At 42.2% G+C, this 27,775-nt stretch overlaps 4 protein-coding genes across 5 annotated transcripts in view; 3 read left to right on the top strand and 1 right to left on the bottom strand.

The window, feature by feature from the left end:
• Positions 1-406: 406 nt before the first annotated feature.
• fbxo42 (F-box protein 42) lies at positions 407-12,175 on the bottom strand. The gene is given in 11 exon segments (XM_048253973.1): positions 407-1,988; positions 1,991-2,150; positions 2,381-2,497; positions 3,554-3,610; positions 4,005-4,101; positions 5,524-5,634; positions 7,786-7,939; positions 8,938-9,072; positions 10,187-10,303; positions 10,547-10,828; positions 12,009-12,175. Coding segments are annotated over 10 exon segments (2,124 nt in total). The 5' UTR covers positions 10,824-10,828; positions 12,009-12,175; the 3' UTR covers positions 407-1,089.
• Positions 12,176-13,353: 1,178 nt separating this feature from the next.
• Positions 13,354-17,906, top strand: LOC125301507 (SUZ domain-containing protein 1-like). Its single transcript, XM_048253984.1, has 4 exons — positions 13,354-13,693; positions 14,790-14,839; positions 14,988-15,257; positions 16,181-17,906. The coding sequence occupies exons 1-4, from the start codon at positions 13,643-13,645 to the stop codon at positions 16,287-16,289; spliced, it is 480 nt and encodes a 159-aa protein (XP_048109941.1). The 5' UTR covers positions 13,354-13,642; the 3' UTR covers positions 16,290-17,906.
• A 712-nt stretch (positions 17,907-18,618) lies between these two features.
• Positions 18,619-24,110, top strand: necap2 (NECAP endocytosis associated 2). Of its 2 annotated transcripts, none has more exons than XM_048253982.1 (8): positions 18,619-18,763; positions 19,673-19,773; positions 19,926-20,030; positions 20,193-20,274; positions 20,385-20,493; positions 20,994-21,147; positions 21,609-21,705; positions 22,873-24,110. In XM_048253982.1, the coding sequence occupies exons 1-8, from the start codon at positions 18,669-18,671 to the stop codon at positions 22,916-22,918; spliced, it is 789 nt and encodes a 262-aa protein (XP_048109939.1). In that variant the 5' UTR covers positions 18,619-18,668; the 3' UTR covers positions 22,919-24,110. The 2 variants fall into 2 exon arrangements, with proteins under 2 accessions (XP_048109939.1, XP_048109938.1); XM_048253981.1 differs by having other exon boundaries at positions 20,190-20,274.
• A 2,832-nt stretch (positions 24,111-26,942) lies between these two features.
• The window catches only part of LOC125302347 (rootletin-like), a 31,192-nt gene continuing 30,359 nt past the window's right edge, over positions 26,943-27,775 (top strand). Inside the window, 1 exon segment of the mRNA XM_048255506.1 lies at positions 26,943-27,362. Coding sequence (XP_048111463.1) covers positions 27,309-27,362 — 54 coding nt within the window. The 5' untranslated portion in view covers positions 26,943-27,308.

Below are 27,775 nucleotides of genomic sequence, written 5' to 3'. Positions count from 1 at the left end.
CAAAAATATTATTGTTTACGAACAAAATTGACCATTTCTCGGGGAAAGCGTGCATAGGCCATGCATGCTCTCATTTCACTCGTCAGAAATGTTCGGATTAAATGGGAACCCACACATCATCATCACTGGCTGGTGTTTACTCGGTCACTAAGGCAGCAATTTTTAACGACAGTCTCATCTATGGCCAGTGGTCTGGGAAACAGAATATTTGAGCAGAATCACATATGAAAATATAAAACGGACAAGTCAACTCTATTAGGACCAAACTCATTCTTCTCACTTAAAAAGTCAAAAATACAGTTAAGACATGTAGGCCTTTATTATTTGACTTTGCTTACATTTCACTGCAACACCCCTCATCCACCCCTGCCCTTCCCAAACGCCAGCACACTGCTTTTTTACACACACACACACACGCGCGCAAAAACTCATCCATTCACACAAACAAACAACACACATAAACACACATTCAAACGGAGTGTTCAATGTAAACAATGCAGGTTGAAAGTGATAAAAAAGCAAGGTAGTAGTCCGCTGCTGTCCTTTCATTTGATCTTCTTTCCCCTCTCCATCAAATCGTTTGCACACAGAAAGAGGATACACACAAACACACTCACACGGTGTTATACATTAGAAACACTTTCACACAAAGCTCTCACCCTTCGCTTACACAGCCACACAAGCATGCACACAAACACACACACACACACACGAGGGAGCCAGGAAAGTGATTTGAACCATCACTTCAGGATCTGGGTCTTTCATTTGTGAGTGTCCTTTAAATGTACTGAATTCTTGATACTGCTGAGCAAACAAGTTGAGCAAACGGAGATGTCTGTTAGAGGTTAACAGTGTAGGAAAGGAGATGAACAGGGTTTAGTGACATTTCTTCTTTTTATTTCCCCAAGATCCTCCCTCTCCAGGTAAAGGCGAGTTTAAATTCCCTTGCCGGGCTGAATGGAGGGAACATCCCCCCTCATCTTTCATTAAATTGTGGAATCCATTGTTCTTTTTTTTTTACACTCTCCCAAACCCACAGGTACAAGTTAGTGTCAGTCTGCTCGTCCGTCTGTTTCCTGCCCTGCTACATTACCTTTTGGCGCGCACAAAGTACAAGGCGTTGGTTTTGGGATAGTATTTGACGTTCTGTTTCTTGTCCATGAGGCCGCCGAAGATGATGAGCTCCCCGCGGCCCTGCACCACCGTGTGCAGACTGGTCTCGGGCGGCCCGGTGACCGCGGCCGGCGCCCCGCCGCTGCCGTAGACGCGCCAGGCCACCGCTCCCACACTCTTGGCACGAGACACGTCCAGCACGTACATCTGCATGGGCTTGCAGTTGAGCGACTGGTACAGAGGCTTGCCCACGTTCAGGCTCTGGGGCGGGTGGTGGCCCAGCTGCCGCCGGGCGATTGGTGGGATGGAGTGTCCGTCAGTGGGTGGTGGAGCCTGCGGAGGACTGGAGGAGGAAGGGGGCGGGCTGGCTAAGGCCCCACCCCCTGCTGTAGCTGCCGCCGAGGAGGAGGAGGAGGAGGAGGACGGAGAGGGTGAGGGGGAAGACGACAGGGCTTTGACGGCCTCCAGGCCCCGGCGCAGGGCGGCGGGGGAGACGGCCCCGGGGGGCGTGCGAGGAGAGACAGAGGGAGGTGGCGTGTGCAGGCCATTGGTGCTGAGAGGCTCGGGGGCGGAGGCCAAAGAGGAGGAGGAAGAGGAGGGAGGGGGCGAGTCCCAGCTGTAGTCCAAGGGGGCGTGAGGCCGGGAGGGAGGGGAGGCGGCCTGGGCGGGACTGGTGCGTGGCGAGGGGGAGGAACCGTTGAGCAGCGGTGGGAGCGGCGGGCTGTCGGGGCCCTGGGAAGGGGAGGGCTGCTGCTGCGGAGAAGAGGCCGAGGGGCTGCCCTCGCGAGCGCCGGAGCGCGGGGACGGCCGCGGACGCAGCGTCCCCCAGCGGCCGTTGACGCAGGGGGCCTCCTCCACGGCGCCCAGCACCACCTCGCCGCCTCGGGCAAGACGGGGGACTGGGGAGCGAGGGACGGGGGCAGACCCCAGCGGGCGCCGGGGGCACCACTGATGGGAGAAGGCCGAGAGTTGAGGCTGGGGCTCAGGGGGGCGCGACCGGACGGCGCCTGAGAGAAGACCACCACACACTGACCCACCTACAGGCAGAGAGGGAGAAATACACAATCACAGAGAGAAGACACAGTGCAGGAGGGCACAGCAAAGGAGAGTAAAGGTGGAGGCGCTGAAAAACTAAGTACCGATGGAACCAATGGAACAAGGAGGGAGGGAGGGGGGATGAGGAGAAATAAATGAGGAAGAGGAAAAGAGGAAGAATGTGAGAGTGTAACATGAGAGGGTGAAACAGACACTGCCATACGAGTCTCACCCTGCAGGCTGGATGACACCAGAGCTCAGGGGCGCCGTGCTCCTCGTTCTCCACACGCAGCTGCTGCCAGGACCACGCCGGGGTGCCCATGTGCAGCAACCAGGCATCCTTCAGCAGCTGAGGGAAGAAGAGAGAGAGAGAGAGAGAGAGAGAGAGAGGAGAGAGGGGGGAGACAGAGAGAGAGAGAAGAGAGAAGGAAGAGAGAGAGAGAGAGAGAAGAGAGAAGGAAGAGAGAGAGAGAGAAGAGAGAGAGGGAGAGAATATATATTAGAGAAAATACAATAAAAACACATATAGAGAATATTAGAGAGGGGAGAGAGATAGATATATAAACAGAGAGATAAGATATATATATGAGAGAGAGGAGACATACATATACGAAACACATAAACAAAACATATATATATATATATATAAACACATTAAAAAAAACATATTATATATATGGAAGATATATATTTTTTTTTATATATAAAAGAGATTAAGGAAAAACATAAACAGATATATATATAAAAACATATATATATATATATATATATATATATATATATATATATATATATAGATTATATAAAACATATTATTTTAGAATATATATACTAAAATTACTATATATATATATTAGACATAGATTTACATTAAACATATAATATATAAAACATATATTAAGAATATATATATATAAACATATAGAAAAACATAATACAAAATATATATTTTTTAGAGGAATAATAATAATAGAGACATAGAGAGATTATATATATATAAAACATATATATTTTTATATATATATATATATATATATATATATAGAGAGAAGGAAGAGAGAGAGAGAAGAGAGAGAGGGAGAGAGAGAGAGAGAGAGAGAGAGAGAGAGAGAGAGAGAGAGAGAGAGAGAGAGAGAGAGAGAGAGAGAGAGAGAGAGAGAGAGAGAGAGAGAGAGAGACTTAAGAACTCAGCACTATACTCAGCTATGTACTACACACATGACCACTGCAGCCAGGAACAAATGCATTCGGGTCAAAATAATACACTTTGCACTTCATTTGACTCAAGATTAACCAGAACAACAACAGAAGCGTACAGGAAGAAAAAGGATGTGATCAAGTCAGCTAAAGACAAACACAGAGAGACTGATAGTGACACACAGTATAGAATGATCAGACTACTCACAGCATTAGGACCACCACATCCTCCCAGGATAAGCAATGTCTCGTTGTCTATAACAATCTGTGAAAGACAAATGGGCAGGTCAGCACGGCAACAAATATTAGAAAAGGTAGCACACAGAAGGGGGGGGATTATATTTCTGCTGTGTTGCAGCAAAGTGAATCTACTCATATAGGTCACCTCAGCACTTTATTTCTAGTATCAATTTCAGTCAATTAATTACTAAAAATATGCCACTGCAGTACCATGAAGTACTAACACTGACATTTTAACACTGTTCAAAGCTACCTTTAGCATTGTTTTAAAAAATATTTTTTTTTTTGCAACACAACTCAGTCAAGCCATTACCATGGATGACATTGGAGGACATGGATGACATGGTACAGTGCATGTGGCACTGAAGGCAGTCTCAAGATTTAGGAACTCTGGATCGAGCAACTGAATGGTAGCTCACCTGTGACTGGCCGCCGCGGGGGTGAGGACTGGGGCCAGTGATGTTGGGCTTGGACCAGGACCACTGCTCCAGATCCAGAACCCACACTTCATTACTCCTGCATAACCAAAAGCACAGCTAACATTACTCAGTGACACCAGGACACCTGGAAGGAGGAGGAAGGAGTAACTGATGCGGCACAGGCAAGCAGGACTCCGCCACAATACGTGAAATGGTCATCTAACAGCATACGTTCCCCCTGGTGTTTCGATGTCAAACACTTGTCAGTTTAGAGCTGTGTCAGGTCAGTTAACATGCTGTAAAGGGCTGTTCTCCCCAGGATCGATAACTATAAAGACAGACATAACTATAACAATATGAGCATCTACACGCCTCTCCTCATGATGATAAAATGTGATATCTAAAATTCAACTCTGATTGGCTGTCAGCTTTTTGGTTCTTAAAATCGCTCTGAAAGAGATCCCCAATGATATCATTCTTCATGATGTCATTGTCATAACATGCGGTGTGGACGTTGTTATTCATATTAACTAAAGCAGTACTTCTGTTATCGTTACCAGTTATCATTTCTGATGTGAAAGGCCCTTAATACTGACCATGTCTAGATATAAGCCTATATTTCAAAAATACTGATGTGGCTTCAAGAAATTAGAAACATTTCAGAACATTTATGCGTCTTCATGCACACTAGAACTGAACTTGGTGTTGATAAAGAAACAAACACATGTAGGGTACTCACTTCTGATTTTTACATTACATTACATTTGGCTGACGCATTTTTAGCCAAAGCGACTAACTGATTTCATGACTTCATACTAAAAGCTATTCTTAGAATAACAGAGAAAGTGGTCCCTTTCAGGATCAGTCCTCTGAGGTAAAAAAGACTCTTATCACAATACATGGATCCCTGCACTGCTGCTTTTATGAGCTTATTTCTACTCTGCTGTGACAAATGAACCGCAAATGTGTTATTTTTCCCTTTCCCAAGCGCAGACTGAAGATATACCTAATAAATTAAATACATTAAGTAGTGACATCGGATATCCAGGGCCTTTGTATTTATATGGAGAGCAACAGCTCCTCCGTGTCATGTTGAAATTTGGGGCGACTTTCGCGTAATGGCCCCTATCGTGCACCTGGTGCAAGGTGGCGCAAAGCTTATTCTTATCTTACACTTACTTAAAGTGTCGATTTTTCACCATGCGCTATTCTTCTATTAAACCTTGCGCCCAGGGGTGTGGTAATTAGCAACATAAGGTGTGGTCTGGCGCATGATCAAAAAATCGCTATCTTACACACTCTAAAAAGCATTGCACAACTGACCAAGAAAAACCTGGTCTATAGCGAAAGGCGCCAATAAAGCACAGCTGAAGACGCACTGTCACGAGATATAAAAATCACTGGTTTTGGTTTACAGGGTCTTTAAGGCTTAGATGTTGGCCAGACAAACACAGGCTAAACACTTTTCATAAATATGGCACCTTGTCTCAAGTACTAGGTTGTGTGGGGTCTTACGTACATTTGTCGTGCTCCAAGAGATCCTCCAAACACCACCATGGTACTGTCAATGACTGACGCAGAATGACCTGCCATTGGCGGAGGTCCATGGGTCGTCACTATACAGTTCCACCTGAGCGGATAGGATAGAAATGGGTTAACATGACAGACAAGGACAACAAGATAGTAAGAGATAACCAAGTTGGTGAGGCTCAGCATCTTACTAGTTTATGCAATATGGTGTTCATTTCTGTGACACTTTCTTTTCCACATCTTATCTATAAATAAATAAATAAATAATGTTATATGCACATTTTGGCCAGTCTAATAAGAAAGCATGACAGGAATCTAAAAACTTGAATCGCTAGAAGGGGGCAAATTAACTCTTGATTCGTGTAATGCCATAAAAGTTGATGAAAATGAACTTATTTCCACAAATTCAAATCTGCAATTTTATCACACTTTTCTGTAATTTATGCCCTGACAAGATTACATTTGATCCTTAAGCTGTTCACAAGTCACAGAGTTTCATGAAGGCGCTTAAAATATGTGAATGAGTTAAATGGAGACCAAGCTATTGTCTTTGCATCCGTATTCTGCTGAATGGCAATAAAGTTTTGCTCTAATACAGCGGTTCCCAAACTTTTTTTTCCCGCGGACCACCTGCTACATCCTGACTCGGCTGGCGTACCCCCACCATCCGAAAAAAGTAACACATTCTATTGACGCATTCTAGGCATCAATAGACGCTATATAATACCAAATAGCAAAATCACAATGTGCAACTTGTCTATGAGCTCTCATGCTAAAAAAAACAGTGTGGAAAACAACATTAGACTGGTTAGATAGCACCTCACTGCAAACCACGCACTGTGGCTTTGGGCAGTCTGTCTCCCAATCCACTTGAAGCCGAGGCCTATATGCCTCATCATAGTGAAGCCCAGGCCCATATGCCTCATCATAGTGAAGCCGAGGCCCATATGCCTCATCATAGTGAAGCCCAGGCCCATATGCCTCATCATAGTGAAGCCCAGGCCCATATGCCTCATCATAGTGAAGCCGAGGCCTTATATGCCTCATCATAGTGAAGCCGAGGCCCATATGCCTCATCATAGTGAAGCCGAGGCCTTATATGCCTCATCATAGTGAAGCCGAGGCCCATATGCCTCATCATAGTGAAACCGAGGCCTTATATGCCTCATCATAGTGAAGCCCAGGCCCATATGCCTCATCATAGTGAAACCGAGGCCTTATATGCCTCATCATAGTGAAGCCGAGGCCTATATGCCTCATCATAGTGAAGCCGAGGCCTTATATGCCTCATCATAGTGAAGCCCAGGCCCATATGCCTCATCATAGTGAAGCCGAGGCCTTATATGCCTCATCATAGTGAAGCCGAGGCCCATATGCCTCATCATAGTGAAGCCGAGGCCCATATGCCTCATCATAGTGAAGCCGAGGCCCATATGCCTCATCATAGTGAAGCCGAGGCCCATATGCCTCATCATAGTGAAGCCGAGGGCCTTATATGCCTCATCATAGTGAAGCCGAGGCCCATATGCCTCATCATAGTGAAGCCGAGGCCTCTATGCCTCATCATAGTGAAGCCGAGGCCCATATGCCTCATCATAGTGAAGCCTCATAGTGAAGCCGAGGCCCATATGCCTCATCATACTTTTGTTTTCTTCGCGCGGTCTTTTCTGTCTCGTCCTTTTTTTTTTACCCCCCTGCGCTCCACCTCCATCATTCTGGCCCCCATCCCATCGTTACCCGTCTCCTGCTCTGTTTCTCTCGCTTCTCTTCTTCGATCACTTTAATTAGTCCTTTTGGACAGTGTCCCTGTTTGCGTAGCCTTCTACATAGCCTAAACTTCCACAAAGTCAGATATTCTGGCTGCCCGCAGGAAATCATATGCATTGTGGGTAGCTTATTTCTTTAATGAAAACATAACCTGCTATAGAGTTTACAAATGATTTCCTTTAATTTCACGTTTCCATATCATTATAACCCGATTAGTAATTATTGATGAACTAATTCGATTATTAATTAATTAATAATTTTTAGCACATTTCTGACATAGCCCTTTTCATCTCGCATACCCCCTAGTGGCAGCTCGCGTCCCACCGTTGGTACGCGTACCACAGTTTGGGAATCCCTGCTCTAATATAACATGTTGTTTGACCAAGGAGACAAATACAAATATAACAAAGAGAAAAGGATGAAAGCTGTCAGCTGTAAACAGTCAGAACAAACATTTCTTTACTGTGACACTGTTTTCCCTCACCAGTTCTTGGAGGGCGAATAAGTGTGGATCTCATCGAAAAACCTTTCGGGTTGGTGCAAGGGGTATGGGCTGGGTCGTGTCCAGCCCCCAAAAAGCACAAGGAGGTCCTTGTACATCACCAGTGTGGCTCCTGCTTTGGGTGAGGGGTAGGAGCCTGCACAGGGGAGAGGGCCAGAATGGAGTTAAACACTTCAGTAAAACAAACACAACTCACCTATCGTAACGCCTCCAATTATCACCACTTTCGTTCGAAAATTCTAAAACGACGATGTTTTTCAATATTTCAAAATAACATTTAATAAATGAACCTTACATTTTTCTTACTGCCTGAAATATCCGATTTTGTTTACCACGCTCGGAGGTTAGTGCTGGCCTAGTGGTTCGCCTATTTACGCCGTTTCAACTGCACATGAACGGTTAGACCGAGAATTCTCGTCATGAAATTAAAATTCCACTGGAGCTCCAAGCGGATGGGTACACGCATCCTTACAACACTGTTTATAGCTCTTCGTGTCACGGTAAAATGTAATTTTTGGTACATAGCTAATTTAGATACACCTATGGTGTGGGTGCCTGCATTTCTTTAGGAATCCACCGTCTTGGTTTGTATAGAAATGGATATTAAGTGACACATACACGCAAGACGGCGGAAATACGGGACCGATGGTAATAGGGGGAGTTCCGATAAGTAGTGGTGTGGGTGCAAAAGGGGTTTACAGACAGTGGTGCACTGGCATTAGAGGCCTCTCTTTAGGCTTGTACAGGTCTATAGGCCTGTGTGAGATCTGACTGTCAATCACAGTCTGGTGCGCACTGACGAGCACAAACTCGATGAGAGGGTGCTCGGTAGTAGTGGGGGAGGGGCATGAGAGTTGTAAACATTCAAAATTTTGGCTAAGTCCCCTCAATCTGTCAGACTTGCCAACTGCAGCTTTAAGGGAAAATTCTAGCGAATTTTCACATAGATCTCCGTTTCTCGATGTCACTGAGTACTGTCGACGCAAAATAAAACGATCAGTTTTACAGTTTGAAAATAGTGCTGTTAAAGTGTCAAAAAGTGCCAAATAGCTGATGTACCAAATACTGAAGAGACTGTCGTCTCAATAATTGATGGTGAATGCCTAAAGAGGCTGTCCTGCCGCCAGCATATACCTGAAGCCAAAGGGCGGATCCACTCCTTGCTGTTGAGGTCGAGCCTCCACAGGTCATTGAAGGCAGCATTGCAGCTGCTCTGAGTGCAGCCACCAAACACATACATGGACTGGTTGGAATCATAATAGCACGCACCTACAAAACACCAAGTTAGTTTCATTACACAGGGGAAACATTAAAGCTTTCTAAATCACTGTGTACAATTCTTGATAAATAAATAAGCAACAAAAGCCAAACAAATGAGATCAGATATCCCGTCTTCCTTACACACCTTCACCCTGTACCTTTTGGGTCTGCATTGTTGAACGGTGATAATCTATTTCTTAAAGAGCACTACTGTCTCCATTACACACACACCCTCTCATATTGCACAAATATACTTTTGGCAAATGAAAACCTATCACATTGTATCTGACATCTCATTGGTTAAAGACCAAAAGAGGTTCTATGTTAAACTTCAGAAGTTCTCTCTCTCTCTCTCTCTCTCTCTCTCTCTCTCTCTCTCTCTCTCTCTCTCTCTCTCTCTCTCTCTCTCTCTCTCTCTCTCTCTCTCTCTCTCTCTCTCTCTCTCTCTCTCTCTCTCTCTCTATATATATATATATATATATATATATATATATATATATATATATATAAAAAAACACATCAAAACTGATTGTGTTGCTTTACTGGCTGCTTCAGGAAAACTAGAAGGTGCCATATTGACAAGATGAGACTTGAATGACAATACAGCCTCATTCACACAGGCCTGCTTCCCTGTCAATTAGCACTTCCTGCTAACGGCCTGGTGTGAATGCAGCCAAGGAACTGGACAAATATTGATCCCGCTACTTCAAACTTACTGACAAAGCAGCGAAGTGCGGCATCATTTTCAAACAGATGCCAGTGCCTGAAGGCCACCAAATTAGTGCTTCATTTAATTAACGCTTCATGCCTTACACTGTAACATATTGTTCTATAAAGACCTGATTTTAAAGTTGTTTTATGTTATAACTTCCACAGAGAACAAACCTAACAGACAAGAATTCACAGCAAAGCCAATCATGTCCAATATATGAGACTGGAGAATCTTAGAAATTCATGTGTGACTACTAAAATTATTAGTTTGCCTTGGACATCTACACTGCGCTTTTCAAAGTACAGCATCTGAAACATTGATGCAAAATGGACTCTTAAAGTGAGGTGAAAGGTGGGGAAAATCATAGGCAGCCAGTAGACAGGGTGACCAGAGACAACGATATATACTGACTGTGCGAGAACCGCTGGGTGATTGGCGTCCCAGGATACGGGTAGGTGCGACTCTCCCACTGAATGTTCCCCTCCTGGACAGCTCTCAGGAAACCATGGTAACACTGATATGCTACACCTGGGAAAAAAGAGAAGGTGTGAATATGACACCTCGATTCTCACATACATACAAACTGCCCAAGGATGTAAGCCCAAATCACCATTTACATTTACAAAACGATAGCCTCATGCAACCAAGTAAAAGTATCAGTCAAATAAAAATATGTAAAAGTATCACTACCACATGCAAAACTAACAGCAGCATTTATACAGTATCATAACCACTTTTTAAAGAATGCTCCTTCAACTGGATTGTCCTCACCTTTGATGAGACGATACCACTGTTTACAGACCAGAGCAGCAGTCTTGTGCTCCTGATATGGTGAAAGAAAGGAGAGGATGTACTCCAGCACTTCTTCTGGAAGCTCCACCATGGCCCTGTGACTCCTTGGCTCGTCCTGGCTCATGCTCTGCCCGTTCTGCTCCTCAGCGCTTACCCCCACCTTCATGCCAACACTGGTGTCCCCTGACCCCACCCCACCCTCTTCTGTATCCATGGCAACAAAGCAGCCATCCTCACTGTCTGAGGAGCGGGACATACTGCCTGATAAAATAGAAATAAATAGAAGAAATATTAGGAAAAGAAAAAGAAGAAGAAAAATAGAAGAAATAATAAGACAATAACCATCACTCAAATGAATACGCAGTTGCTTCAGGTATGATTATAAAACAATACCACTCTGTACGCGTCTATTCTCTTTCAGTATCATGTATTTGGTCGAGATGAAGATCCAACTCCGTAATGCTAACGTTATGTTTATAAGCACTCATAACCTCATACCTAAAATAATTGCAAGCAAATGGCTTCCGTTTTTAGAGAGGTATATGGATGCTGGTAAGTCACACTAACAAGATCAACAAAGTGCTTTGTGAGACCAAGTTTATCGATGAGGCAGCCACATACGAATAACAATATTGCCTGTCTATCTACAAGATGAAAATAGACGTAAATTTTCTTCATGACATTGACGTAAATCTTTACAACAGACCCAGAATTTGACCCGTGTTGCATGCTCGATAAATAGTTAACGTCACGAGATAGCCACACATTTAACATTCAGTTCTTATATTTTAGGTAGGTTTAATTGATATTATGTGTTGTTGTGTTGTACTCACATATAGCTAACCAAGTTAGCTTACCATGCTTGTCAGCCATGGTAACTAGAATGATACAGGCACACCTTAGGAAATTAGATACTTAAAATGCGTGAAGCACCTAACGGTGAGATAACGTTAACTCCCTCATATTTAACATGTAACCACAATGATCAAATGAACATTTGAACTACTGCCATTCGCCTGACTTGAAGTAGGCTGACGGAAACTAGTTATTTGGTTAACAAAATCAGCTAACGTTAGCCAGCAGCTAGCGATGGCTGGGGCAGGGACTTTGCACAATGTAACGTTAAGTGTTTTGCCGTTGTGCACGGAACATGATTCTCTCATCAGGTATAACCGCACTACCCAACAGCAAATATCAGTTATTAAAGGTGTGTGGGACAGCATACACAGTCCCGGTATTTGGTATGTCCAACATTAGCTTGCTCATAACAAATCTGCCGGTTAGCTAGGCCGAAAGCTAGCTTGTTAGACCTGAACCAGACTAGATTCTAACCTATAACGTTAGTGGCTAGCATGCTGCACAGGCTAACGGAGGCTTACAAATCAAGATGGACACCTATTTTTCTGTACCTAGTTCTGGAATTTCTGTTAATTTGACTCACCGTACTTACCACTGTTGTACTCTCTCTCTCTCCTTCTGTTTACTTGTGTAACCCGCTCTATGGTAGTTCCCTTTATCAGCTACAGTAGTAAATCACCAGTCTCAAAACATTCGCCATCTTCCCCACTGGCAGCAGCTTCCGCGAGGACTCGTGAGCGCGCACGCATATTGCTACAGCTAGGCGTCATGAAAACATGTTGACAAAAGCCATCATAAAAGCCTGAAATACCTTATTTACAAGTGTTTAGAGAGTTGTATAAGGATACAGAAAATAAAAGTAAAACTTATTTTGTTGTTAGAAACGTTTTGAATAGTTTATACTTTCCAGATCTGTGCAGTCTTGAAATATAATTTAGGTAAGTAGGCCCAGCCTCATATCCTATCATTTACATTTACAGGCTGTCCAAGAGGACAAAGTTTGTTTTGAAGCCTTCTCAATACAGTGTCATCATTGGTGTCAAAAATGAAAGAGAAATATTAGGTCTAGGCCTACAACTCTGTTGTAACAGCGTTTAAAAGGCATGGGCCTATACTAATGTCAAAAACGTGCACTCGTGCAAATCAGTCCATTTCATATGAGTGAGCGTTATTTCTTGTATTAGGTCTATTAGGTCTATGAAGTTACCAAAGATTAGGCTGCAGAAGAATTAGGCTACTTAGATCACACACACACACACACACACACACAGACACAATGTGTGTGTGCATATGATGTGTGTGAAGATTCTACAGTGTGTTGGTCTTTGTGAATGTGTTCATCTTTGAAACTGATAGCAAACCATGTATTTCAATGGTTGCATACTATTTTATACCATGGTTTGGAGAGAGATGACAATAAAAAGTGTAATTAATACAATTTATTGAGGTGGGCCAAGGCTATGACAGTGTTTCCCACAGAATTGAATTCTATTTGTGGTGGTAGTTTTGCAGAATTAACTTGAATGCAACAGTTTTTAACAAATTAGCGCAGCGTGGTTATGATGCTAACCATATTTAAGCACAATGTAGTACAACCTGGAAAATCATTGTGTTGTGGTCAATGTTGATATTGTGGTGGGCCGCCACAAGTCAATGTATGGGAAACACTGCAGGTGGATCAGACCTACCCTGCCCCCACTGCTGCCCCCTAATATCATTTTAATCCTGTTGTGACTTTAGTAATTTCCTGTTGTTTCATGTTGATTTGTGAATATTTTGTCAACTTGTCAAGAAGCTGGAACTCAGAAGCATAAAGGGGTGAAAGTATTTCCTTTAAGGCCGAATGATTAAAATACAAAGCCGGGCATAGCCAGACTGGAACTCAAATTTTATGGGCGGGGTACAGGCCTAAATTTGCTCTGGCTAACTTAACCTGAACTAAATGTTCACAATAATCTTTTGTAAGATGATGATTTAAAAGTAATCTGTGGTAACTAATCAAATAGAAGGACATTTACCTAAGGATAGTCAGTAGACATTACAGCACAAATTATACAGGGGTAAACGTAACTACCACTGGTGGTGCTAGAGGCAACACCGGCCCATCGGCCACAGAGGAGGACAGCAGCTCCCCGTTCTGAGGTAAAGTTTGAGTCGGCCAGAAGACCTGCGAGCGTGTGCCTGTTTGTGGTCTGTCTCGGTGGGAGGCTGGTTAACATGGAAGATGATGAGGTCTCAGAGAACTGGGAGGAAGCAGCGGACAGCGGTGTAAGACTAACAATTATATTCCTCTTTACATTGAGTTAAGATGAAGTAATCTGTATAAATATTCACTTAACGTTGTCTCAGGACACACAGAGGTGTGTCAGATGCTTTCTTTGCGGAATGATTACTAGCCAGCTAACATAGCTAGAAAACAAGATGCTCGCATTCTAAACGAGAAATGTCCATATCGTAGGTAAGGCCTAGCAGTATGCTAGCGGCTTGCCTTAGCTAACTACATGTACATTCAACGGTCTCTAGACAGACAGTCCATATTTAGAATAGGATATCGGTGTCGGCTAGGGTTATTTTGAGTGTTTCCAAGAACATGAACATGAAGACCAACTTAGTACATGTAGTAGTTAAGTGAAACTATAAAAGTGTGCCTGTTAGCTAGGTTAGCTGAACGTTAACTAGCATGCTAGCTAGCAGCTAATGCTATCTGGCAATGTCGACTAGCTCGGATACCAATGTTTGCAGTGTGAATTATCATATCATTTAGTGATTCCCATGTCCTTTGATATTGAACTCTTTAAAAGTTGACACAGCGGTTAATTTAGATTAAACCGTCTCTATTGGCATGTGGTCAGCCCTTTAGGATTCCTGAGAAAACTAATCAAAGCGATAGTTTCACTATCATTAAGAGCTAACCCCCAGCACCTAATCGTTACAATAGACTGTCTCTGAAGTTATTTTATTCATGCAAAGGCGGATTGTAATGTTTCAGAACGTTTAAGGTAAATTGCGTGTCAGTTGTTACATAATAACGTTAACGTTAGTGAAGTATAATAACATTAGTGAAGTTAGCCAGCCTGCATAAATGACTGACGTTTACATAGGTCACCACCACCTGAAAGCCATTTACAATTAGCAGCTAATGTTATACGGATTTTGATTTCACCCTGTGATAGATTCACGATACTATCAGAAGTATGTATCTATGCAGTGTACCTCCTTTTAATATTGCTTTCTCTATGTTTAAGATTAAGCCTATGTGTGAATGTTAACTTGCTTAAAAAAACTATCTATTTTTGTGCAGGACTTCTTGCTTATCTTTTTTGTTAAGGTTTTCCTCTGACACTTATTGCTTTCTTCCTTTTAGGAAATTGAGAGGAGATTGGAGGCTAAACTAAAAATTAGCGAGAAAGCTAAGTGAGTGTCCCTACTATATTCTATACAAAAAAGATTGTCTATGGCATAATATTCATTGTTAAAACCAAACATTTGACTTAACATCATTAATCTTTAATTACTGAAAAGATAGTTAATACATATAAAATATGTTATGTGCATTTTGCAGGAAGTCTGCTGGTGGCTCTGGAGGTTCCCCGGTAAGGACAGCCATGGTTATACAGGACGACTCACTGCCTGCTGCCCCTCCACCTCAGATTCGCATTCTGAAGCGCCCATCCAGCAACGGTTCGTTGGGCAACGCATCCGCACTGGCTCGACCTGCCATGCAGGTGAAGTCCCTGGCTCAGAGAGAGGCGGAGTACGCAGAGGCACGCCGGCGGATTCTTGGTAGTGCCAGTTCTGAAGAGCCTACTTCAGACAAACCAAGCCCAGACAGGTCAGAACACTCTACATTTTTACCTCTACGCAAGATGTGTGAGTTTGAGATGAAAATAGTTGTGTAAAGTACCATATTATTGATTTATTCTGTGCTTCATCGGATGATGTATAATAAACCAAGATAAACTACCATAGTGATGTAAGAGGACAGGCAATATACAGTAGTAGTTGTGGCGTAGGGGTGTGCATCTCTCCCTAAGATGATCCTATAGTCATGATGGTACATAGACTGACTGAATATGAGACTTCATCCAAGATACTGCAATAAGCAAGTTAACTTCACCCATATATTGTAATTCCATGCTTGTGTTGAGCAGCAGTTAACTTGCTTATTGCAGTATCTTGGATGAAATCATATATTATGCTTCACTCAATTCTGCAACCCGTTGGCTACCATTGTAGTAAACTGGGACACTACTTATCCTAGTTGAAGAAGGCTACCATACTCTGGACAGATCTGGTAGCAAATTAGTTGGTCTATATAATTTTGAAAGTAATGTATTGGTAACATTTGGTCTTCAGCTGCAGGTTTGCTTATTAGCAAGTGATTTTTAAATAAAAAAAAAAAATTGGGCCATTGGCCATTTCATAGTACATAATCAATCTAGATGTCTGCATACCAATGCACTTGCATCTTTAATGCTCAAATTGGGTGCCGATATGTATTGGGTAATCTTTGCACCCCTATTGTGGGGCACTATCCATTTGTCTATGGTTATTCGTTCCCCATCGATATATACAATGCATCTTTTCTAATATATAATTTCTTTTGTATTTTCTTTCACAATATGTCAAGACAATTTATTTAACCTTAGTTGTGATCTTCAAGTCTCTATAGTAAGATAGTCATAGAAGCTTTTCCTACTGTTATGTGGACATCATTTCCAACCCGTTATGTGTATATATATAATTCCCTTCTAGGCCAGTGCGTGTCACTGCTCCATCAACAGAGCAGGTCACACCGAACAGTCACGCAATCCGCCAACCAACAGGTCCTGATGGCTCACAAGGCTTTCGCCACTGTAGATAGAGAGGTGAGGGGGAGAGAGGGCTCCGTCTACTACCCAGAGGGAGTCTGTGGGTATGCCCCAATGGAACAGAAGTCTACACAGATGGGCTGGTGTCGAGCAAAAACACACAACACAACAGTGACATTTTCCAGAATTGGAGAGAGCAGCATGAATATAAAATATAGTGTTTGGGGAGGTCACACAAAGATTCCCCCCTCCATTCTCACCCCAACCTCCACTCCCTGCAACTATGCTCCTGACACTGGCTGCGGGTGGACCCTCAGCACCCCCCACACTGGAACGTGGGGCCATGATGCTGTGTTGCTGAGGGTCAGGACTGTTGGCCACAGCCCACACTGTGACTCCCCCACGGCTTCCTCAGGACTCTGCTCACTGTGACTGCTCCCAGTGAGCATCCTCCCAGCCCGGTGTTGGGCCCCGGTGTGCCTGGAAAAGCCAGGAGTGCACCAGCTTGGGCTGGAAGAGTGGCTGCGCTTGGACGCGGAACAGGTGGAGGCCCGACCACTGTCAGTGGACGGAGCCTCACCTGGCCCCAAGAAGGGACCAGCACAAGGGTAGGAGTGTAGTTTTCACTGTAGGTGTTAGCTCAAATTAGCAATAATGCTGAAAGAAATATGACAACACAAAAATATGGGCCCATCTCTCCCCTGGGTCGCTCCTACCCATGCTAAAATAGCCTCCATCTTTGAGTATTTGGACTGTCTTTTTTTTCTTTTATTCCTTTAGTTTTTAAAGCAGCTTATAGATTAGAAGTCACTGACAGTATGTTGGAGTGGCATTATTAAGTATGTGTACAACTTCTGTATGTTTTATGGTTTCAGTTTGGTCATACTGTCATGCCTTTTTAATTTTTGTCACAGTTGTTTAAAACGATTACTGAATTGTAGCTTGATTTAGGTATTTCCAAGCTCTAAATAGTAGTCTTAACAGTTTCTTCAGCTCCTGAGTGAGAAAGAAAGCAAATGTTCAAACATCTGTACTGTTTAGCAATTGTGTAATGAAATTCATAGTATGGAATTTGGAGGCTTTAACTTTTTACTGTGGCTTTGGTTCAACACGGTACCTTCTTGAAGCATTTTCAGTAACTTACTTCCGTTTTGTACCCTGCCTTTCATACAGCTGTTGCTTTGTTCAAAGGTAATGTGTACAGTTATGGGTACATATGGAACGTATGAAATTAGCTATGAGCAGAACTTGTACAGACAAGATCACTCAGCTTAGAGAAAAGCGGTTTTAACAATACTGGTATGCGTTATGAAATAGAAAGGCCTTAACCAGCTGTTCTGATGCATGCATCAGATCCTGGCTGTTTGTTCCCGAAGTGTTAAAGCATCTCTAGATTCTGGGATTTGTCACACTTGTCCCTCACCCCCCACTGCTACACTAGTCACCCCATCTTCCACCCAATATAGGAGTCCTCAGGAAAAAGAGTTGCATAATCTGGATCCTTTCCAGTGGCAAACAAATCTGTCTGGGTATTCACCCACAACTTATGTGATCATATCTTATGTCTTGTGGAGAACACAAAACGAAAGGCCTGTAACATTTCTGAAGAATCCCTTTAATAAAATCTTTGGCAAAGTACGTATGTCTGATTAAAACTATTGGATTATGAATGTTACTGGTGTCGTGTTTACTTTGTCTTAAATCCTATGAAATGTATGACCGCATTACAAATAAAATGTCTCTTTTCAAAAGCATTGAATTCTATGTAAATATTGAAACACAATTGTGCCTCTCTATCATAGCAGGTTGGTTCAAAACCCTACTGCAATAAATACTTATGTGACTATGCTTCATATAACTGACACTATGTGGTTACAGTACATTAGAGCCAGTATTTGGGTAATGTATCGATTGAAAATGCACTCTAGGCATACGATGTGGATTGCCAGGGCCATCCTGTCAGACCAGTCTGGTAGAGGGAAATCAACCATGAAACAATTACTGATCTAGGTTGCTGCATTTATCTACTGTATTGTTTGTCCCACGCGTGTTGACTTTGGAAAAAGGAGACTAAATTAATACAAGGGCTAAGACCGATAAGACGACCATGACCGCAATCCATATGATGGCCGGAGAGATGACAATAGGTTACGAATTCTCCCACCTTTTTGTGCCATTGGACCCACACCCAGACTTTGTTTGTTATTGGTGTTGAGTAAGATCTAGATTCGAGGTTTTACGGTGTTGTACTTGCATTCATGTGTTGTTCATTTCTCTGTCATTTGCAATGAATTCCTTTTCCCAAATTATTAGACCAGCAACGAATCATCCCTTCCATGGGTGGCGCTATACATTCGCGTATCGCGATGAGGTGCAGGGGGGTAACGTTCCTGGTCATTTGCACTTCGAAAGTTTTGGATGAGTGAAGCAAGATGGCCGAGGATAGCGGTTATGAATCAATACTTTGTGTTAAACCAGAAGTTCATGTTTACAAAATTCCACCTCGAGCAACAAATCGTGGCTATCGGTGAGTTTGTGTTAAAGTAACTGTACTAAACTGGTTGGACGTTTTGTACGTTATTAGAACACGGTGCCTGACTCGAGTAGGAAGTTCCAGGAAGGCTAAGTCGAGTGTCAGGGTTAATGTTGAGTTATCTGCAGTTTACTTATCTAGTAATACTAGAGTTGTTTTGTGCAGTTTATAAGATAATATGCAATGGATGGCACACACTATTATCTGGATGCTATGCTGTTCAGTTAAAAGTACGTAGCTACCGTAGTTTTCAGAAACGTTACTAAGTTTAACAGCGAAGTAACGCTGACGTTTTCCTTTGGTGTGTGTGGAATATCCTGTAAACGTTGGTATTTCAAATGAATATTCGTAACTCTTGGGCGGCAGCAGCATAGTTTTCCCCAGCTGTAGTATTGATCAACGTGACTTGTAGGCTATGAAATAATATAATGGAAACTAAACGTAAAGTTACTGAACAGGAACCACAGACACGATACACGACAGACTACGGTGGCCGAGACTGGGAGGTGCAAAATACTCTGTAAATCTTGTATTTTACCAGAGGACAGGCTCTGCTTTTACGATCTTGAATGCTTGCATGTAAGCAGCGAAGGCTTAGGGTCATCCGGTTTTGAAAATCTGATTTGTCCTAATACCTGAAGGTGTTCCCTTGAAGTTCTTGTTCGTATGATGAATTTAGCACAAATTATGTAAATAATAATGCTGTTACTATGAAGGCAAGGCATTTCATCACAACATGGATTCTCCCATACATTCTCATGGACATACACATACCCATACAGTCAGCAGTAGACCTACTAATATGTGCTCGGAATGAATGCACCTTACACCAGAGTAAGATAGCCAGACCAACTGGACATTCTGCTTGCTTGGTGCTCATCTGTGGATGCCTGTGTCTCTCAGAGCAGCAGACTGGAAACTGGAAGAGCCAGCATGGAGTGGCAGAATGAAAATCACAGCATTGGGAAAGAACGCTTTCATCAAGCTTGAGGACAAGAACTCAGGTAAAACTTAGAGATTACATAATCTCAGAAGAATTGGATAAATCAGTGGGAGTGTGCTGTTCATATGTGGTTGTGGATCACAAATAGTTGCGGAATCCCATGATTGTGTACATTTTGTATGTTCTAATGCACTGCTCCGCTGGTTCCATCAGGAGAGCTGTTTGCACAGGCCCCGGTAGAGCAGTATCCTGGTATTGCAGTGGAGGCTGTGACTGACTCTAGCAGATATTTTGTCGTCCGGATAGAAGATGGAAATGGTGAGATCGGAGTTCTTGATGATCTTTCCAACAATCACAAGATCTAGTCTTTCATGCGTGAGGCCTATAGCTCAGTTACTCTAACTTGAATTTGACTCTCCGCAGTGTCTTTATTTCACTATCATATCATCATGTGTTCATTGCTGGCTTTTGGTGTAGCAGGACGTCATGCATTTATAGGTCTTGGATTTGCTGATCGTGGAGACTCTTTTGACTTCAATGTAGCATTGCAGGACCACTTTAAGTAAGTACTATTTCCTCACCAGCAAACATGAATGGATGCATCAAGCTCTGAAGAAAAAATAGGATTTGCTAGTGTTTTGAATTATTTTATTTTATTCCATTACACACTAGATGGGTGAAACAGGAATCAGAGCTTGCTAAACAAGAGGCCATTCAGAGTGCAGCTCCCAAACTGGACTTGGGCTTTAAGGAAGGACAGACCATCAAGATCAGCATTGGGGTATGAAAATATTTTGCTGTGCTTAAAGGATAATTCCGGTGTGATTTTGACCTAAAGTGTGTTGAAACATGATACCGAGGTGAGCTATGAGACATACGTTCACACTCAGTATCATGTTTCAACACACTTTAGGTCAATATCACACCGGAATTCTCCTTTAATGGATTGCATTCAGTCTCACTGATTAGCTAAAAGAAAATAAATGCTTTCCCATGTATAGCCGAAGAAATTTGACAAAATGATACTGTAAACCTGGGTTAGCTGGAAATATGGCAAGTGTACTAGGGACATTTGATTTAGTTATCTGTCTGTATGGCTGTGTTACTCTTCTGGCATATGGCCTACTATTGCTTATACTAAATTAGGGTGTTTAAGCTAGCTTGTCAGCAACTTTCAGTTTGTAATATTTGTATATTTACAGGCTAGAGTTACACATAAAAGCCTAATTGTCCTAAAAGTCTGCCAGAAAGCATTGCAATGTACTCTTGTTTGTGTCACAGAATGTAAAGAAGAAGGATGGAACGTCACAGGGTGGTGCCAAGGCACGCCCAATGGGCAGTGGTCTTCTCCCTCCTCCACCTGGTGTGAAAGCTGGAGGCTTTCTCCCCCCTCCTGGAGCCCTGCAGCCTGCCCCACCAGCACAGCCCAGCTCAGGTAATATAGCATCCCCATAAATAAGCCCCCATGTTCCAAGGTGGGTTTCTGTCCTCAATTTAGCCCCTGAGTAATATATGGGCACCCTTTAATGTTGGAATGTTTTTGTATTTTCATGTTAATGCAGTGTTTCCCACAGAATTGAATTCTATTTGTGGTGGTAGGTTCTCAGAATTAACTTGAATGCAACAGTTTTTAGCAAATTAGCGCAGCGTGGTTATGATGCTAACCAGATTTAAGCACAATTTAGTACAACCTGTAAAATCATTGTGTGGTGGTCAATGTTGATATTGTGGTGGGCCGCCACAAATAAGTCAATGTATGGGAAACACTGTAATGGTAGGAATCTGTGTTAAACCAATGAATAAACTTGACCAGATGCTGTCTGTTGCAAATGGTTTTGGCCTTTAACAACACCACATTGACTCTGTAATCAATATGTGAACACTCCTCCCACTCAGCAACCCTTTTGGAGTTCGGAGGCCCAGCTGCAGCAGCTGCAGCACCAGCTCAGCCTGCTCAGGACCTCTGGGGAGACTTCACTGCTGCGGGCTCTGGGTAGGTCAGACCTCCACGTCGGGTAGCTGTTAAAGTCGGCTAAGCGATGCTAAGCGAATTTTAACATGTAATACTCAGCGAATATCTCCTCACAATCCGTTAGCTTTTTTGTAAAAAAAACACAGCCTTCTTACACAATACAACCCTGGCTCCATGAACTGTGTGTCAAGTTTCTCGGGAGCCCTGAAGGGAAGGCTGAGCTACCTCTCTGGTGTGTTTTGTTTGCCATTTTGGTTCAGATACAATGTAAGTTGCTTTGGACAAAAGCATCTGTGAAGAAACATAAATATAAACAAATATGATGTCATCCAGTTTCGCTTACCCTACCTTTAACACTCAAAATGTCAATACTTTTTCAAATCGGCAGAGAAGGCTTTTGAGATCTTTTGTGATGTAAAAATGACAGAATTAACAGTTTCTTGCCAAGTTATTTGCTTAATGAGGATGATGGTTTTCATTAGAGCAGTGTTTCCCAAACTTTTTTTCTGTCACGGCACGCTATTTACTAACAGAAAATCTCACGACACACCACCATGATATTAAATAAACATGGGGGCTCATGAACATGACCCCAGAGTGTAGCACTGTAGCCTGGAGCCTGTAGCCTCAAGTGAGGTAGAACCGTTTATTTTAGTGTTTTTTTTTCTTACCGATTGTATTCTACCGTCTGTCTTTTGCTCACCGCTGTCATTTTTTTCTTTTTTTTTTCTATTCTGCATTATGAAAGGGGGTAGGTAAGGTTTGTGATCAAGCATCCCTTTTAAGTGTTTTTCAATGCCTTTGGGCTAGTTATTAGCACACAGCTTTTTGCTACTTCTGAATGCAGCCATGTTGTTCTGCTGTGTTTTAAGGTGTAACTGCTTGGTCACTAAACCAGTATCTAGATGGATTAAAAAACATTATGCTGATAGTAAGTTAGGTTTAGGTGTAATGTCATTAAAATGTGATCTAAATAGCCAGCAATTTCGGCTGATGGTAAACTATTATCAACGACAATAAAAACTTAATATGTATTTTCCTGTGGCACACCTGCGCAGACTTCACGGCACACCAGTGTGCTGCGACACAGTTTGGGAAACATTGGGCTAGAGTACATTAAACTAATTACTTTTTTTTTATTACCTGTCCTATGAACTTGATGAACTCTTCTGTCTTCCCTCTATACAGTGGCTCCTCTGAGACGTCCACCAAATCTGGATGGGTGCAGTTTTAGCAGCTGGACTGACAGTCACTCTACAAATGTTTTTTAGAGAACTAGTTTTTAATCTCTCTACATTCCCCTAATAGAGGGAGTTTTAGGGGTATAGAAATTGGCACACAATCACACTAAGCTCAGATGAACAGTGAGTGTATGTGTGTATATATGTCCCTCACACAACACCTGCATTATTTGACCTTCTCTCCTTTTGTACAAGAAGTCCTATTTTTTTAACAGAAGGTTTCCTATGCAACCAATCAACAGGTGACTCGACTAGACACTTCTTTTCATAGCTTGATTGAGTATCAAATAGTGCATTCTTTTTAAGATCTCCTTTTGATAGAATGTACATAGACGGATTAGCTGTGACACTTCTGAATCTCACCTCATTGGCGCTGCAGTAGCAGTTCCTATATGGTTATTCTCTCACTTCGTCCAATCAGGTGAACATTGGTGCATTCCATGATACTGTAATAACATTGTGCCTTTTCCCTAGACCCCTCCCTTGCTCTCAGTGGTTTATGTTTTCTTTGCCTTGTCAGTTTTGGTTTTGCTCATCAGAAAATTCTTTCCTATATTACATGTCTGCAGTGAAAAGGCCAGCATATGTGCTCTTGTGACTCGGACTGTAGTATCTTGGTACATGTGTCTTCTCTGCGCTGCAGGTAAAATCATTGTATAGGTAGATAGCTGAAATATTTTGGATTGGGAGTGTATGTGTGTGTTTGTGAAGAATTTCATATTGTGTGGGCCAGCAATATTCGCTAAGCAGATGGCAGTTTTAATGAGATTAGTGACTCCCACTGAACTGGAGGAGGCTGTCTCCACCATGCACCTACTGAGCCACTGGCTAGAATTATGTGCACGTACATATGTCGTATCTGTGCTTTGGCTTTTGTGGCTAGTACCCCATTGATTTGTTTAGCAAGCAGGATTGTTGTGTGTTTTACGTGTCTCTCTGTGTGTGTGTGTGTGTGTGTGTGTGTGTGTGGTCTAGGTCAACATGTTCTCCTTCTCTCTGCTTAACTTTTGTTATTCCTCTTGCCTAATCAGGTGCCTTTAATATTAAGTGTGTGCGTATTAGGACAAATGCTTTAAATGTATTCAAAACACTTGTTGAAAGTGCCTTCAATACAAAATATAAATTCTGTATAAATGTAAAGTCTCAATATATTGTAAATAATAAACTTTTCCCTCTTGTCCCTTTTATGTATAACTAATTCATCACTGGACCAAATGTTTCATCTTGCATTGTAACTCTGCTCATAACTGTAAAGTGCAGAGTTTTTCTTTTTCTGCAGGGATGTTCTTGCCAGTACTTTAACTCTTAAATTGCCATTGTTCTATGTGTTCAATACACCTATTGGCATGGACTTGCTGTCTGCGTTTGAGTATTTAGTAATCGGTCACACATCACTGTAGTAACCAGTTGTAAAATAGGATGTCTAGGGAACAAAAGATTACTGTGTGTATATGGGGAGGGGGTAAGGCTGGGCCATCTCCATGGTTGGCTGTTTGACACATGTAATTGTTGAGTTCTGACCTGACGAGTGAGCAACATTGCAGGGGTTTATGGAGACATAGTGAGGACACTTGAACAGCTCAGATGTAAGTAGTTGATGTCAAAGAGTAGAGATTAGGTCTACATTTGTCTTCATTTCATCAGATCGTTCAAGAATGTAATAACAATTTTAGATTTAGTCCAAGTAAAGAGGTGAAACTCAGACTTTACTGGTTAGACCAGCGTAATTCTGACCTGAAGGAATGATCCTGAAATAAGATTTCGTGGTCAGAGATTGTCTCTACACAGTAGACGAAAGGGTTACATCTGAAAGCCGGCCACTCGTATCTTGCCGTTCGGTAGTCCCACCCCGGAAAAGCTTCGCTATAGCAAATCGGCATGGATAGACAACGACATATTGTTTTTACTCTGTACATTTTAAAATAATCCCATGGGCGGTAAACTACATCGTGGAATTGACATGAGCTCGTTTTTCATCTTTTGTTCACACTGTGCCTAGGCTAATCATATATGAGGTAAGAGTTCTGTCTGAAGAATAGAGAGTAACATCTAAAATCGAATGCATATTTTGTCCGAATATGATGCTCATGCAGAAATCCCTAAAAGAAGAAGTGAGCTAGGATATAAGGGGAAGCATCGAAGCTATCGCAAGTTTCGTTCATTAGCTCAATATGGTCTACTGTAGGTTAATATGGTCTACTGTAGGTTTAACTTCACAAAGTGTCAAGCCATCACTGTTGCCACACTGTAGCACAGAGGATGCAGGTTACATCCCTGTGCAAGAACATTCTACCTGTAGATTCATGTTCTGTTGTGATCAGCTTGGCTTCAAAGTTCCCAATAAATCTCGCGCGCGCTAATGCTATGGTGAAAGGAGTAGGCTACTACTATACTATACTATAGCCTTCTGTGCTTCTAAGCTGTAGTGGCTTATCTTAAACTGAGACTGTTAGAAGTTTAAATCATAAATTGCGACACCAAATCGTTGGGTGATTTCAGTTTCATCCACGAATGCAACATTCGGTTTTATTCGGCGTCGGTGGTGCATTACACAAAAACAGGCAAACGGGGGCGCGCAAGGATGCAGAGGACAATGTGCAACATCCCAACAGTTTTGTTGTAGGCTACATCCTTGGTTGGATGATGACACGGAATGCTAAAGTGGTGTGCCATTGGGCCAGAGAGGTTGAAGGTGGAAGTCACCAAGCCTTCTTGTGGCTAATTGCCAGACAGGCTATGGCCTATTACAGATTATGTATAGTTTGAGATGGCAATATTTTGTCTTAGATTTCTGAATGAGATAGACAACAAATGTTCTTAGATTTCAGAATGGTGACATAAGTCTAACCTTAACACCCACCCATCAGGAACCTGGGTGGCATGTCTGGAGTTGACAGGGAGAAAAAGACCATGTCCTTTTTGTTGATATGTTTCTATGGTGACAAAGGCACTGAAGTGATTTGTCCATCAACCCCTTGTAGAGGGGCCCCTCACCCAGAGCCCTCACCCTACCACATCCCACATGAAGACAATTGCTTCCTCTGATTTATCTAGCCTAATTATTATTATTAGCCTGGTTATTGTTTTATTCTGTCAAATAGTCTATTACTAATATCTGTATTTTATTATTATTATTATTATTATTATTATTATTATTTAAGATATATGACTGCTTATAGCTTACTAAATTGTCCTAGTGTGGGATACCTAAGCTCCAGTGTGTGGCTCTTCCCCAACATAATGAATGTCAGTGAAACTATGGGAAAGTCAAAGAGGGTCTTGTCATCAAAATTGGATGTGGATTAATATGTTGTCCTCACATTGTAGCCTAATATAGCCTATAGGCTACTACAGAAGTCAGAAAAGCAAAATATGTCCCACATTAGGGGAAATCCACCCTAAACAGTTACATTTAAAGTTGATTTAATGTTTATTGACTTATTGAAGTTGCTTTATAGACAGGCATCTAAGCCTAAACATAAACATTTAAACATAATAGATTTAGGCTAAAGCCAATTTACACCAAAGACTCACGACAAGATGGAACTGTTGCATAGAGAAGTTGCAACGGTGTGAATTAAATGCTGCGAGATGTTGTTAGCATGATTTGACTTCAAATCACAAATCAAATCACAGTTGCCATTTTTTAGAACACTTTGAATGTGGATGCATCAGCATAGTGAAAGCAGGCCCATAGGGATTAACAGGCCATTGATTGATTTAATCTTTAAGTATATATGTGTGTGTGTGTGTGTAGTCTACACCCAGGCTTCTGGTCTGGAGAAATTAATTACATAACCTATTTATAATCATCCTATTCCGTTTTTTATTTCTTATTATGAAGCATGTTCTAATAATGTTAGGGCCTATAACAAAAGTTTAGTCTAGTTTTAGAGCGGTTAATCAAATTAAGGATAGGCGCGCTAAAGAGTTTGTTACATAGCTACCGGGAAAGAGAATGTGGTGCACCACGTTATAGCGACGTGGGAAGTGGGTGGAGAGGGCAAATCCTAATCCTGCGTCCTCAATCTCACCACACCACTTTTAGTATCAGCAGACGACGAGCGGACGGACACCTGCCATAAGAGTTTAAATTGCTTGGAAATTATATGGCCTGTGTCGTAATTTCTTTTTAAAAGTTAGCTGTGGGTTTCATGATTTTTTTTGGTAGGCCAGGCGACAACAGCATTATTGTATCGTATATAAAGTAGGCTATTTTATGTGAATGGCTGTTGGCTAGACAACACAGCGAAGGGTTAATCCTATTTTATAATGCAAAGCCGACTTGGAGACTTTTCCATTTAAACCTGTCCTCCCTGGCGGTAGGGGAGTTTGGTTCTTTTGATTTTTGCTCGTCTGCAGGTGAAGATTTAACTTAACTCCATGACTGACTCAGAGAATGTTGACGCAGAGTCCAAACTGGAAGCCGTCATACAGGTGATGGTGTAGCCTATTGCATGATTTCTTTTTTCCCATAACAGTAAAACCGTTACTGTCATCGATACTGGGGTCAGTTTAATTTATTTTCACTTGGTGTATTGTGGTCTTCCATTGCGTTTTGTTTGTTGCTACTAGCCTGTGTTGGTGCGTCAGTATCGCTGTGATGCTTGTGACTAGCCACGTAGTGCTAAATATACACTAGAAGACTGCGGCTGAAAGCTCTACTGCTGTGAGGCCACCTGTTCTTATTGCTTCGACCAGGACTTTTGAGCTGGATGGGGCATCCTTGGCAGCATGGGCGTCATGGGTGTTGTACACATCAATAATAACTGTAAACAAATGAAGGAAAACTATCAGAAATAAGCTCTGTGACAACATAGAAAGTAAAGTAAATTGATTACTTTGACATA

This window comes from Alosa alosa, chromosome 10, assembly GCF_017589495.1.
Source record: "Alosa alosa isolate M-15738 ecotype Scorff River chromosome 10, AALO_Geno_1.1, whole genome shotgun sequence".
Lineage (NCBI taxonomy): Eukaryota > Metazoa > Chordata > Actinopteri > Clupeiformes > Clupeidae > Alosa > Alosa alosa.
Note: the sequence above shows the minus strand (reverse complement) of the source record. Positions and strands in the feature narration are given on the sequence as shown.